The following is a 12,241-nucleotide window of genomic DNA, read 5'->3' as shown; positions in this document are numbered from 1 at the left end:
GATGACCCCTTTAAATAATAACATGAAAGGTTGAAGCATTTACAAGTTTTCTGGTTTGCTGGATATTTTCATTTTGAATGGTAAATCCTCTAAATGGAGCATGAAATTGTTCATGTGCTAAATGCTTCAAGACATTCCCACAGTACAGTAAGTGAGGTTTTTGTACAGTGTTGTTTGTTTTCCTGTCACTGTGGGCTCCATGGCACAGTAGTACATCGCAGAGTCTGTCACTTTGACAGAGGAGATCTCCAAGTTCACATGGGTTTTCTTTTCATTCAGTTTTGCAGAGAATCGAGGATCTTGATCCACAACTTTAGATTTTTGCAAAACTGCCCCAGTGGCATAAAGAATAACATAAAGAAATTCAGGAACCGATCCGGGATATTGGCGATACCAAAGCAGACTATTTGCAGACGAGTAGCTACAGGAGAGACTTATAATGTCTCCTTCTGTCCCAGACATTTGAGTTTCAACTGGTGTGATGACATTCCCAAAACTGACACCTGCAGATGAAATTACCCACAGTTTTGAATCTCATGAAGGAAAAATTTACTAGACTAGATTAAGAAAATTTCTAAGGGTTGAAATGAAATACTTACACACAAGAGAAAAGAGCAAAAGCAAAAAACAAAGCATCATATTTCTGGATGATGTTCAGTTTTTCTGCATCACAAAATAAACATTCATTCCTTGTCTAGCAGAGTCTCCAGCTAGCACCTCCTCTTAAAGCTACAGTCTTGAATTTATGAAGCAGATAATCTCTCCCTGATCCTAAATCTGTCATCTCTGATCCTGAATGTGTTCACATGTTTATCTAATTATTTCATTTATGAAATAATGTAAATGTAAATAATAAAAAATAATAAATAAATAAATAATAATAAATAAATGTATTAAAACTATATACATATTAGCAAAGTCCATTATGCTGTGTAATCTAAGAATCCTGTCAGAAAATGCTGTTCATATTTTTATGTAATTTCTTTATTGATTCACGTTTTGAAGGTTTTCATTGTTTAGATCTCTTTAATGAAATCCTTAGAAATTTAAACAACATAACATGCAAAAAAAAAAAAAAAAAACAGATGACATAAAAGTAATAATATGAGAGCTATGACTACATGGAAATTTATATTTACATGCTCTTATGCAACCTTTTTCACAACCTTAAATTCACAGCTGTTACCACATTCACTCTTTGTGGTTTATAAAAAGCATGATGTGTTTTGATACTGATTGATTAAAGACTCTTCAAAGCATTAATGAACTCTTGTGAACTCTTGTGAGTTTTTGTAAAGCTTCTTAGGTATTTTGTATCACTGGGCTACTACTCTTAGAGCACAGTAATAGAGAGCTGAATCTGACAGAGTTACACTTTTAATAGTGAGTTCAGTGGATGACTGGGATGTAGTTGACTGAAAACGGTCAGGTATATCCTCCGCACTCCTTGACCGAGCACCTTTATACAGTATATATTCTGGTTCTCTGTTTGGATACTGTCTGTACCAGTAAAGATAAAGAGCATTGCTGTTTGTTTCATATGTGCAGCTCAGTGTCACAGACTCTCCTTCTTCTCTGATTATATTACTGTCTTCATCTCTTGGTCCAATTTTATCAGCAAATCCACCTGAAATGTGAATCATATTTAAAGGTACCATTAAGTAATTATTGTCCAATAAAAAATGAACATTATATTTGATTAAATTATTTGATTTATAAAGTAAAATTGATTGTGATTAAAGGTATATTTACCTGAAACTGTGATGAGTATCATGAGTAGCATCTGCCTCTCCTCCATCTTAACTAAAGTCTACTAAAGTACTTGTTAAATTGATTTATTAGATTATCACTGTTTGTTTACTGATTTGCTAGTTCCAAATTATGATGAATTTATAAATGAATAAAAATATGAGAGTAGCTGATGGGTGAATGAAAGCACTGAGACTGAGTGAAGCTCTGTTGTTTTTGAATAATGTGGGTGTGGGTTTGTGAAATATGAAACAACTTCTGTGCTTTCTGTGTTTTTAATAATCAACCAGCTTGTGGGATTATGTTGCCCCCTTCTGTTGGAGCTCAGAACATCATGTTTTGTCCATTTGCTTTACAGTCTGCTTTAAAATGGTAAATGTTTGAGTTACTTTTATTGACATTTGTTTTGTTTTTTTTTATTTACAGTCATTTGATTGTTATGCTCACACTTATGTGTAAATGTTTTATGTCCACATAAAAGTAATAATCTGTCTTCCACTTCTAGCCACAGAATACTTTAACAGTATGACAGATTCTGAAGGATCTACTAACATAAGAACTTTCATCTGAAGTATCTGTGTGATTTTTCACTATGCATAAAACCTCAGCCCTGTCTTTTGTCTATACAGTCTTATTTAAACAGCTTTTTGTACAGCATGCAGTAGATTTCCTTTCACTGTGGGCTCCAAAGCACAGTAGTACAGAGCAGAGTCAGTGACAGCAGCAGAGGAGATCTTCAGATCCACACTACTGTTGCCTTTTCTGTGCAGGATTGAGACTCCGGCAGTTGGAGGATCAGCTTCAGTAACTGTGTCATAGTAATCCATTATGAGAAACTTTGGTGGTGAACCTGCGTATTGTCGATACCAGTGAAGACCTCGAACAGAACCAGTGTAGTTACAAGAGAGTGTCACACTCTCACCCTCAACAGCAAAGTGATAGTCACTGTATGGTGTGATGACTTCTGCCGCTTTGTAGCCTGCATTTAACGTAAATTTAAAATTCAAAAAAGAGAGAAAGAAAATAAATTGACATCCACTTTTAAATCTATTAAAATGCAAATGTGTTATTAGCTTGGTTACATTTCTGAGAAACTGTAGCTCCATTGCTTAAATACAAAACTAAAAAAATTGGTGTAGAACAACTTTTCATTCAGGAATTGCTTGTAAATGTCATGTTTAATTACAAAGAAACGCAAGTAACACACTGAACATAGTATAGTATTCAAAAGAAAAAGTCCAGCATATACAACGATACCTTACCTTGAGCTAATGATAGTAATATAATTAAATAGATCAACATTTTTCCACAATGATCAGATTTGAACAGGAGACACAGAAACATCAGATGATCCAAAGAAGCTTGTGAAATGTTGACAGTCATATTGTATTTCACAATACATGTACTAAACTCCTCCTACTCAGGCTGACAACATTCGGCCCTCATCTTACACAAAATATGACAGAAAAGACTTTTTTTTGTTGTTGTTATTTTTCCCACATATTGAATACAATAAATAAAGAATATTAGATACACATAGATAGATTACAAGCTACAACATTTTCAGTGACATATTTTAGGGGTGTAACATGATATACAGTAGATTTTGCATAGTAGACAAAAATGAGGAATTGCAGAAAATGCATATTTATTTTTTAGCTGGATTTATTATATATGCATTGAATATAGTAAGACGTCAGTAGAAATATCCTGTTTGCTTTAATACTTTCCCAAAATACAGTGAGGTTTTTGTACAGTGTTGTTTGATTTCCTGTCACTGTGGGCGTCATGGCACAGTAGTACAGAGCAGAGTCTGTCACTTTAGCAGGGGAGATCTCCAGATCCACATGAGTTTTCTTTTCATTCAGTTTTGCAGAAAATCGAGGGTCTTCATCCACAGCTTTAGATTTTTGTAAAACTTCCCCAGTGGCATGAAGAACAGCAAAAAGAAATTCAGGAGCCAATCCAGGATATTGGTGATACCAAAATAAACTTCTTGCTGAGGAGTAGCTGCAGGACAGACTTATAATGTCCCCTTCTGTCCCAGACATATGAGTTTCAACTGGTGTGATGCCATTCCCATAACTGACACCTGCAGATGAGATTATCAACATTTGACACAATTTTAACAACAAAAACATACAAATAAGCAGAAAAGGAAAACTGAGGGTTGAAATTGGATACTTACATGCAAGACAACAGAACAAAGCCAAAACAAACAGCATCATTTTCAGGATGTTGTTTAAGTTCATCTGCAGGACAAACTGTTCCTGAAGTAAACATTCATTCATTGTCTAGCAGAGGTTGTCTCTAGCACCTCCTCTTAAAACAACAGTCCTGAATTCACAAAGCAAATCATCTCTCTCTGATCCTAAAGGGATGTGTTCATGATGATCTTAATTTTTTTTTTTTTTATTTTAAATAGTTTTCTGAATCTGGTGACTATTTAATACCTTCAAGAGCAAAACACAAAATAGTTTTAGCTGCAATTTTAATTGTATTGTAATTGTTGTCAATATGTTTAATCTGTTTCAAATATGTACAAATATTTAGATCACCTCTCAAAAGGGCTTATAAAAATTACAAAGATAGTAGTGTACATTAAAGTGCTGTGTTTTGCCATTTCTGCAAGACTTAAGCATATGAAAACTGTTTTTGTACAGTGTTATAGTGTTTCCTGTCACTGTGGGCCGCAGAGCACAGTAGTACACAGCAAAGTCTGACACTTTAGCAGAGGAGATCTCCAAATCCACATGGATTTCTGTTTTTCTGTGATTGATTTTTATTCCTGGAATTGGTGGATTAGCTGGAGTTGTTATCCCTATATCTTCCAGTATAAGGAACTGTAGTGGTGAACCTGCATATTGGCTTACAATGAACACCACGAGCAGAACCACTTCCATTAAAATAAAATGTAACATTGTCATTAGCAAATTTTCTGTCAGTTATTATACCTTCAGTTGATGCAAATCAAAGTGGCGTTAAATGCAGTTTTAAACACTTATTAGAATAAAATTTTACTTTTCAAAATTATACCTTCAGTTGATGACACTGATACTAATAATTCACAAACTAAAAACAGAGCAGCTGCTCCATACAGTGATGTGTGATATTTATCTTTACAGCTGTATGCTGTATAGTGTCTGTGCTAAACTCCTCCTCCTGTCCTGACATTAAATCTGAAGCACCTGCAAAAAGAAGATTAAATGATGCATGCATAGCTCTTCAAATATATGCTTATTTCTTTTTAATTCTTTGTTTTTTGATAACCCTTTTGTACTTAGTTTTGCTGCTCACTGCCAATATTATATTACCATTTTGCTCAAACACATGAGTTTCTATAGTTTTAATGAGTCTTCTTATACAACATAATATGAGAAAAGAAATAACCTAACAAATAAGCTAACATAAAAAAATATGCAATACATGCTAAATTATATTCACATGCCCTTATGCAACCTTTTAAACCTCCCTAATTCACAGCTGTTACCACATTCCCTGTCTGTGGTTTATAAAAACATGATGTGTTTTGATACTGATTGATTAAAAACTCTTCAAAGCATTAATTTTGTGTGAGTTTTTGTAAAGCTTCTCTGGTATTTTGTATCACTGGGCTCCTACTCTTAGAGCACAATAATAGAGCGCTGAATCTGACAGAGCTGCTTTTACAATTGTAAGTTCAGTGGATGACTGGGATGTGGTTGATTGAAAACCATCTGGTATATCCTTATCACTGCTCCATGATCGAGCACCTTTATACAGTATATATTCTGGTTCTCTGTTTGGATACTGTCTGTACCAGTAAAGCAAAATAGCACTGCTGCTTGTTTCATATGTGCAGCTCAGTGTCACAGACTCTCCTTCTTCTCTAATTATATTAGTATCTGCTTCTCTTGGTCCAATTCTATCAGCAAATCCACCTGAAATGAAATACATAATATTACATATATCGTGATCTAATACAGAATTAGTGTAAGTTACTCTAGTTGTGAATAAAATACAGTATATTTACCTGAAACTGTGAGAAGTATCATGAGTAGCATTTGTGTCTTTTCCATTTCCTCCAAGTCAGCTTTAAATATTGTAGAAAGATTTTTAGTTTATGTTTATAAAATTTTTGTATTATTAAACTGATTTATTGGAAAGTTGTAACTAATAAATTATGCTGAATGTGGCTTCATAAAATGAATAAAAATATGAGAGTAGCTAATGGGTGACTGAATATACTGAGACTTGAGTGAAGTTTTATTGTGTACTAATAATGTAGGTGTGGTCAGTGAAGCATAGAATAACTCTGTGTACTATACCTGTAGCCTATATTACTAGTCTTTTACCCTTAATCTCTTCAAACAGACCTAATAAATTTGCTTTAACAAAATTACACAGAGCAAGTGAAAATATAGACTTACATCAGGGTATTACTTTATATTGTGGTCAACATTTACTACATTCAGGGTTTGAACCTGTTGCCCCCTTCTGTTGGAGCTCAGAACAGTATGTGTCTGTTTCAGGAAATGCTTGTGAAACATAACTTGTGAGATTATGTTGCCCCCTTCTGTTGGAGCTCAGAACATCATGTGTCTATTTTTAAATAAATGATTTCTAGAATGTAAATATGTTTGAGCCACTTTGATTTCTTTGTTTTGATTTGTTTATGTTTTTAGAAGTATAAATAAAATGTATCCTCACATATAATTCCACAGGTTCTACAGAAAACTATCTTAAATGATTTATCAAAGAATGGATTATCTTTAGAAAGTTATTGATATTTATTTTACTAAGTTATTGAAGTTACATATATTTTTCTACCATAAACAAATGTTTGCAGAAATATGCTGGATGCTTAAAAATTAATGCACTGGATGATTAACAGTGAGGTTTTTGTACAGTGTTGTTTGTTTTCCTGTCACTGTGGGCTCCAGGGCACAGTAGTACATTGCAGAGTCTGACACTTTAGCATTGGAAATCTCCAGATCCACATGGGTTTTCTTTTCATTCAGTTTTCCAGAGAATCGAGGATCTAGATCTACAATTTTAGACTTCTGTGAAACTTTCCCTGTCCCATGTAGTATTACCAAAAGAAATTCAGGAGCTGAACCGGGATATTGTCGATACCACTGCAAACTAACTGCTGAGGAGTAGTTACAGGACAGAGTTATATTGTCCCCCTCTGTCCCAAACACCTCAGGTTGGACTGGTGTGATGACATTCCCAAAACTGACACCTGTGAATAAGATTTAATCATATTAACTTCAATGTCATGAAATGGCACATGAAACCAAAAAGAAAAAATACAATTAAAAAGAATGAATAATATGAAAATAAATAATAGTATAAAAATGTAAATATAAAATTCTTACATGCAAGAGTACAGAACAAAAGTAAAAAGCTGAGCTCCATTTTGATGTGGATTAGTTCTGCTGCACAGACTGTTAGACAGCAAACCCCCACTGTCTAGCAGAGGATGTCTCCAGATAGCACCTCCTCTAAAAACTACACTCCCATTGAAACATAATCATCCTTTTGAATCCTTTACAGCAAACTTCAACACTAAACTGTGACAATTCCTGAACTGGAATTTACTAACTGACTACTGACTAAATAAAATAAATAAAATGTAAAATAAAATCTTTAATCTCTCTCTAAAAAAAAAAAGACAACATAACCATCAATTTTAATACAGCTAAAACCATTAGAAGGATAACACAAAGTGTCTAACAAGCACTACAACAGCAAATTGTATGTATTATGCACATTTTAACATGTCCTCTGACATTGACATTGGTCTAGTGTGCTTGTCTACACAGTAAATCATACAATATTTATTCTAAATCACCCCTATTTGTATTTGCACTAAACTGGCTAATAAAATGCTTGCATGCTTCCTAAGCTCATATAAAATATCCATAAAATCTGAATAATTTTGTTTTTCCAGAATAAGAAAGAATCATGTTAACTTCACTGTCTACAGAACAAGCCCTACAGTAACTTGAGCCCATCCGAATTGTCATTGAGGTTAATATCTGAAACCAAGAGAGTAACATTCATGACACCTGAAGAAGAAAAGTCATAATCTTGAATGTGAATACATTTCTTGTATTGTTTTGTTGTTGTTTCACAAAGATTTATTTAATTTCAGGTCATTTCAAATGATAAGGAATTTAGGATAAAAGGTCAATGTCAAGTTTATAAAAGAAATAAACCATGTGATGCATGCTGTATTAAATTCACATGCCCTTATGCAACCTTTTTAACCTCCCAAATTCACAGCTGTTACCACATTCACTGTTTGTGGTTTATAAAAACATAATGTGTTTTGATACTGATTGATTAGAGACTCTTCAAAGCATTATTATTGTGTGAGTTTTTGTAAAGCTTCTCAGGCATTTTGTATCACTGGGGCTACTTCAAGTGCACAGTAATAGAGAGCTGAATCTGACAGAGTTACACTGTTAATAATAAATTCAGTGGATGAGTGGGATGTAGTTGACTGAAAACCTTCAGGTATATCCTCCTCACTGCTCTTTGATCGAGCACCTTTAAACAGTATATATTCTGGTTCTCTGTTTGGATACTGTCTGTACCAGTAAAGCCAAATATTATTGCTGTTTGTTTCAAATGTGCAGCTCAGTGTCACAGACTCTCCTTCTTCTCTGATTATATTAGTGTCTTCTTCTCTTGGTCCAATTTTATCAGCAAATCCACCTGAAATGCAGTGAATCATATTTTAAAATACCCTGATGTAATTTTTTTTTAATAGAAATGATATTAGATTTAATTAATTGATTCACAAAATATAATTAATTGTAATTAAAAGTATATTTACCTGAAACTGTGATGAGCATCACAAGTAACATCTGCCTCTCCTCCATCTTAACTGAAGTCCACTTTAAAGAACAAATAGTTTATAGTACTTATCAAATTAATTCATTTGATTATTATTTATTAGTTTATCAGTTCAAATTATGCTGAGTGTGGCTTTATAAAATGAATAAAAATATGAGAGTAGCTGATATGGTTAAATGAATGCACTGAGACTGAGTGAAGTTGTGTATGAATAATGTGGGTGTGGGTTAGTGAAATATGAAACATGTTCTGTGCTTTCAAATGTGTGTTTCTTATAGAGGTCAGGTGCTTGTTAAATGTGCATAAAACAGCTTGTGAGAAAATGTTGCCCCCTTCTGTTGGAGCTCAGAACACCATGTTTTGTCCAGTTGCTTTAACATGTGCTTTAAAATGGTAAATGTGTTTGAGTTACTGTCATTGACATTTAATTACAATCATTTGATTGTTGTGCTCACACACATTATGCATAAAACACGTTTTATGTCCTCATAAAAATAATAATCTGTCTTCAATTTTCAGCCACAGAACATTTATGACAGATTCTTAAAGATCTACTAATATAGGAACTTTATAAGAAGTATCTGTGTGATGTTTTAAAAAACATAAACCCTCATCCCCACGTTTTACATTTAGTCTTATTTAAACAGCTTTTTGTACAGCATGCAGTGGGTTTCCTTTCACTGTGGGCTCCAAAGCACAGTAGTACAGAGCGGAGTCAGTGACAGCAGCAGAGGAGATCTCCAGATCCACATGGATTTCTGTTTTTTTGTGATTGATGTTTATTCCTGGAATGGGTGGATTAGCTTCAATTTTTGCCCCTGAATTTTCCAATATGAGGAACTGTAGTGGTGAACCTGCATATTGACGATACCAGTGAACACCACGAGCAGAACCACTGTAGTTACAGGAGAGTGTCACATTGTCACCCTCAAGAGCAAATTTTCTGTCAGTTATTGGAGTGATGACTTCTGAGGCTCTGGAACCTGCAAATCAAAGTGGCGTTAAATGCAGTTTTCAAACACTTCTGATGGAATAAAATGGTATTACTTTTAGAAAATTATACCTTCAGTTGATGACAGCAGTATTATAATAGGGATCAACATGTTCACTCACTGAACTAAGAACAAACTAAAAACAGAGCAGCTGCTCCACACAGTGTTGTGGTGTTCATCTTTACCCAACTGTATGCTGTATAGTGTCTTTGCTAAACTCCTCCTCCTGTCCTGACATCTGAAACACCTAAAAACAGATGAAATGTTCATTCATAGTTCTTTAAATATATGCTAATTTCTTTTAATTCTTTGTTTTTTGATAACATTTTGTTCATACATGTGAGTTTTTAATGAGACTTCTTATACAACATAATATTATGAGAAAAGATAACCTAAGCTAATATGAGAAAAAGATGCAATATATGCTAAATTGTATTCACATGTCCTTATGTAACCCTCTTTCACAGCTGTTACCACATTCCCCATTTGTGGTTTATAAAAAAATTATGTGTTTTGATACTGATTGTTTAAAGACTCTTCAAAGCATTAATTTTGTGTACGTTTTTGTAAAGCTTCTCAGGCATTTTGTATCACTGGGCTGCCACATAAAGTTCACAGTAATAGAGAGCTGAATCTGACAGAGCTGCTTTTACAATAGTAAGTTCAGTGGATGAGTAGGATGCAGTTGATTGAAAACCATCTGGTATATGTTCACTTCTCCATGATCGAGCACCTTTAAACAGTATATATTCTGGTTCTCTGTTTGGATACTGTCTGTACCAGTAAAGCCTAATTTCATTGCTGCTTGTTTCAAATGTGCAGCTCAGTGTCACAGACTCTCCTTCTTCTCTGATTACATAAGTATCTTCTTCTCTTGGTCCAATTCTATCAGCAAGTCCAACTAAAATGTAATGCATAATGTTATATATTATGATCTAATGCAGAATTAGCGTAAGTTGTGAGTTACTGTAGTTGTGTATAAAATACAGTATATTTACCTGAAACTGTGAAAAGTATCATGATGACTAGCATTTGTCTCTCCTCCATTTCCTCAGCTTTAAATCTTGAGCATTAAATGGTTTAGTTTATAGTATTATTAAACTGATTAATTGGAAATTTGCAACAAATAAATTATGCTGAATGTGGCTTTATAAAATGAATAAAAATGTGAGAGTAGCTAATAGGTGACTGAATACACTGAGTTTTTTGTGTACTAATAATGTAGGTGTGGTTAGTGAAACAGAACATGCTCTTTGCACTATATATCACTAGTGTTTTACCCTTATACCCTCTAACTGCATTTCAAACAGATCTAATGAATTTGCTTTACCAAAATTACACAGAGCAAGTAAAAAATAGACTTTCACTATAGTATTACTTTAATAATGATTAGCAACATTCACTACATTCAGTGTTTGAAATAAAGTGTTGATAGCACTACTTAATAATTATTGGTGAACATCAGTGAAATGCTTGTGAAACATTATGTTGCCCTCTTGTGTTGGAGCATGTCAGCATGTCTGTTTTGAAATAATGTGCTTTCTACAATGGTAAATATGTTTGAGACACTTTTACTTGCTTTTCTTTGTTTTGTCTTTGTGAACTCTCTAGAAATATAAACAAAATTTATCCTCACTTGACTTTCACATGAATTTTACAGGTTCTACAGAAAATTACCTTAAATAATATATCAAAGCGTTGAGAAATGTTTTTCTTTAACAAGTTACTGATTTTTTTGTAGATACCACAAGCAAATATCTGGAGGATTAATTAACTCACTGGATGATTAACATAAGTGAGGTTTTTGTACAGTGTTGTTTGTTTTCCTGTCACTGTGGGCTCCAGGGCACAGTAGTAAATTGCAGAGTCTGTCACTTTAGCATTGGAAATCTCCAGATCCACATGGGTTTTCTTTTCATTCAGTTTTCCAGAGAATCGAGGATCTAGATCTACAATTTTAGACTTTTGTGAAACTTGCCCTGTCCTATGTAGTACCATCAAAAGAAATTCAGGAGCTGAACCGAGATAATGGCGATACCACTGCAGATTAACTGCTGAGGAGTAGTTACAGGACAGAGTTATATTGTCCCCCTCTGTCCCAGACACCTCAGGTTGGACTGGTGTGATGACATTCCCAAAACTGACACCTGTGAATAAGATTTAATCATATTAACTTCAATGTCATGATTTTAAAAAAAAAGCACTAAAAACCAAACAGAAAAATACAACTAAAAAGAGTAAATAATATGGAAATAAATAATAATATAAAAATGTAAATATAAAATTCTTACATGCAAGAGTCCAGAACAAAAGTAAAAAGCTGAGCAGCATTTTGCAGTGGATTAGTGCACCTGCCACACAGACTGTCATTTAGACAGCAAACCTTGCAGAGGGTGTCTCCAGAAAGCACCTCCCCTAAAAGCTGCACTCCCATTAAAACACAGTGATCTTTTTAAATCTTTTACAACAAACTTCAAACCGAGACCATTCCTAATCTGGAATTTACTAACATACTGACTAAATAGTGTGTCTGTCATACACAGTAAAACATAATATTTATTCTATTTGTATTTGCACTAAACTGGCTAATTAAATGTTTGCTTGCTTCTTAAGCTCATATAAAATATAAGAATGACCATATTAATGTTACTGTC

General features: G+C 33.8%; 4 gene segments (V, D, J or C); all 4 read right to left on the bottom strand.

Moving 5' to 3' along the window:
- Positions 1–126: 126 nt before the first annotated feature.
- LOC127157774 (T cell receptor alpha variable 3-like) lies at positions 127–1,798 on the bottom strand. The segment is given in 2 exon segments: positions 127–503; positions 1,753–1,798. Coding segments are annotated over 2 exon segments (423 nt in total).
- Positions 1,799–2,384: 586 nt separating this feature from the next.
- On the bottom strand, positions 2,385–3,178 carry LOC127157772 (T cell receptor alpha variable 3-like). The segment is given in 2 exon segments: positions 2,385–2,728; positions 3,012–3,178. Coding segments are annotated over 2 exon segments (465 nt in total).
- Positions 3,179–6,599: 3,421 nt separating this feature from the next.
- Positions 6,600–7,277, bottom strand: LOC127157771 (T cell receptor alpha variable 9-1-like). The segment is given in 2 exon segments: positions 6,600–6,973; positions 7,110–7,277. Coding segments are annotated over 2 exon segments (414 nt in total).
- A 1,814-nt stretch (positions 7,278–9,091) lies between these two features.
- Positions 9,092–9,764, bottom strand: LOC127157802 (T cell receptor alpha variable 3-like). The segment is given in 2 exon segments: positions 9,092–9,578; positions 9,659–9,764. Coding segments are annotated over 2 exon segments (384 nt in total).
- Between the last annotated feature and the right edge of the window lie 2,477 nt (positions 9,765–12,241).

The sequence above is a fragment of the Labeo rohita genome, unplaced genomic scaffold (genome assembly GCF_022985175.1).
Source record: "Labeo rohita strain BAU-BD-2019 unplaced genomic scaffold, IGBB_LRoh.1.0 scaffold_120, whole genome shotgun sequence".
NCBI classification, from domain to species: domain Eukaryota; kingdom Metazoa; phylum Chordata; class Actinopteri; order Cypriniformes; family Cyprinidae; genus Labeo; species Labeo rohita.
Note: the sequence above shows the minus strand (reverse complement) of the source record. Positions and strands in the feature narration are given on the sequence as shown.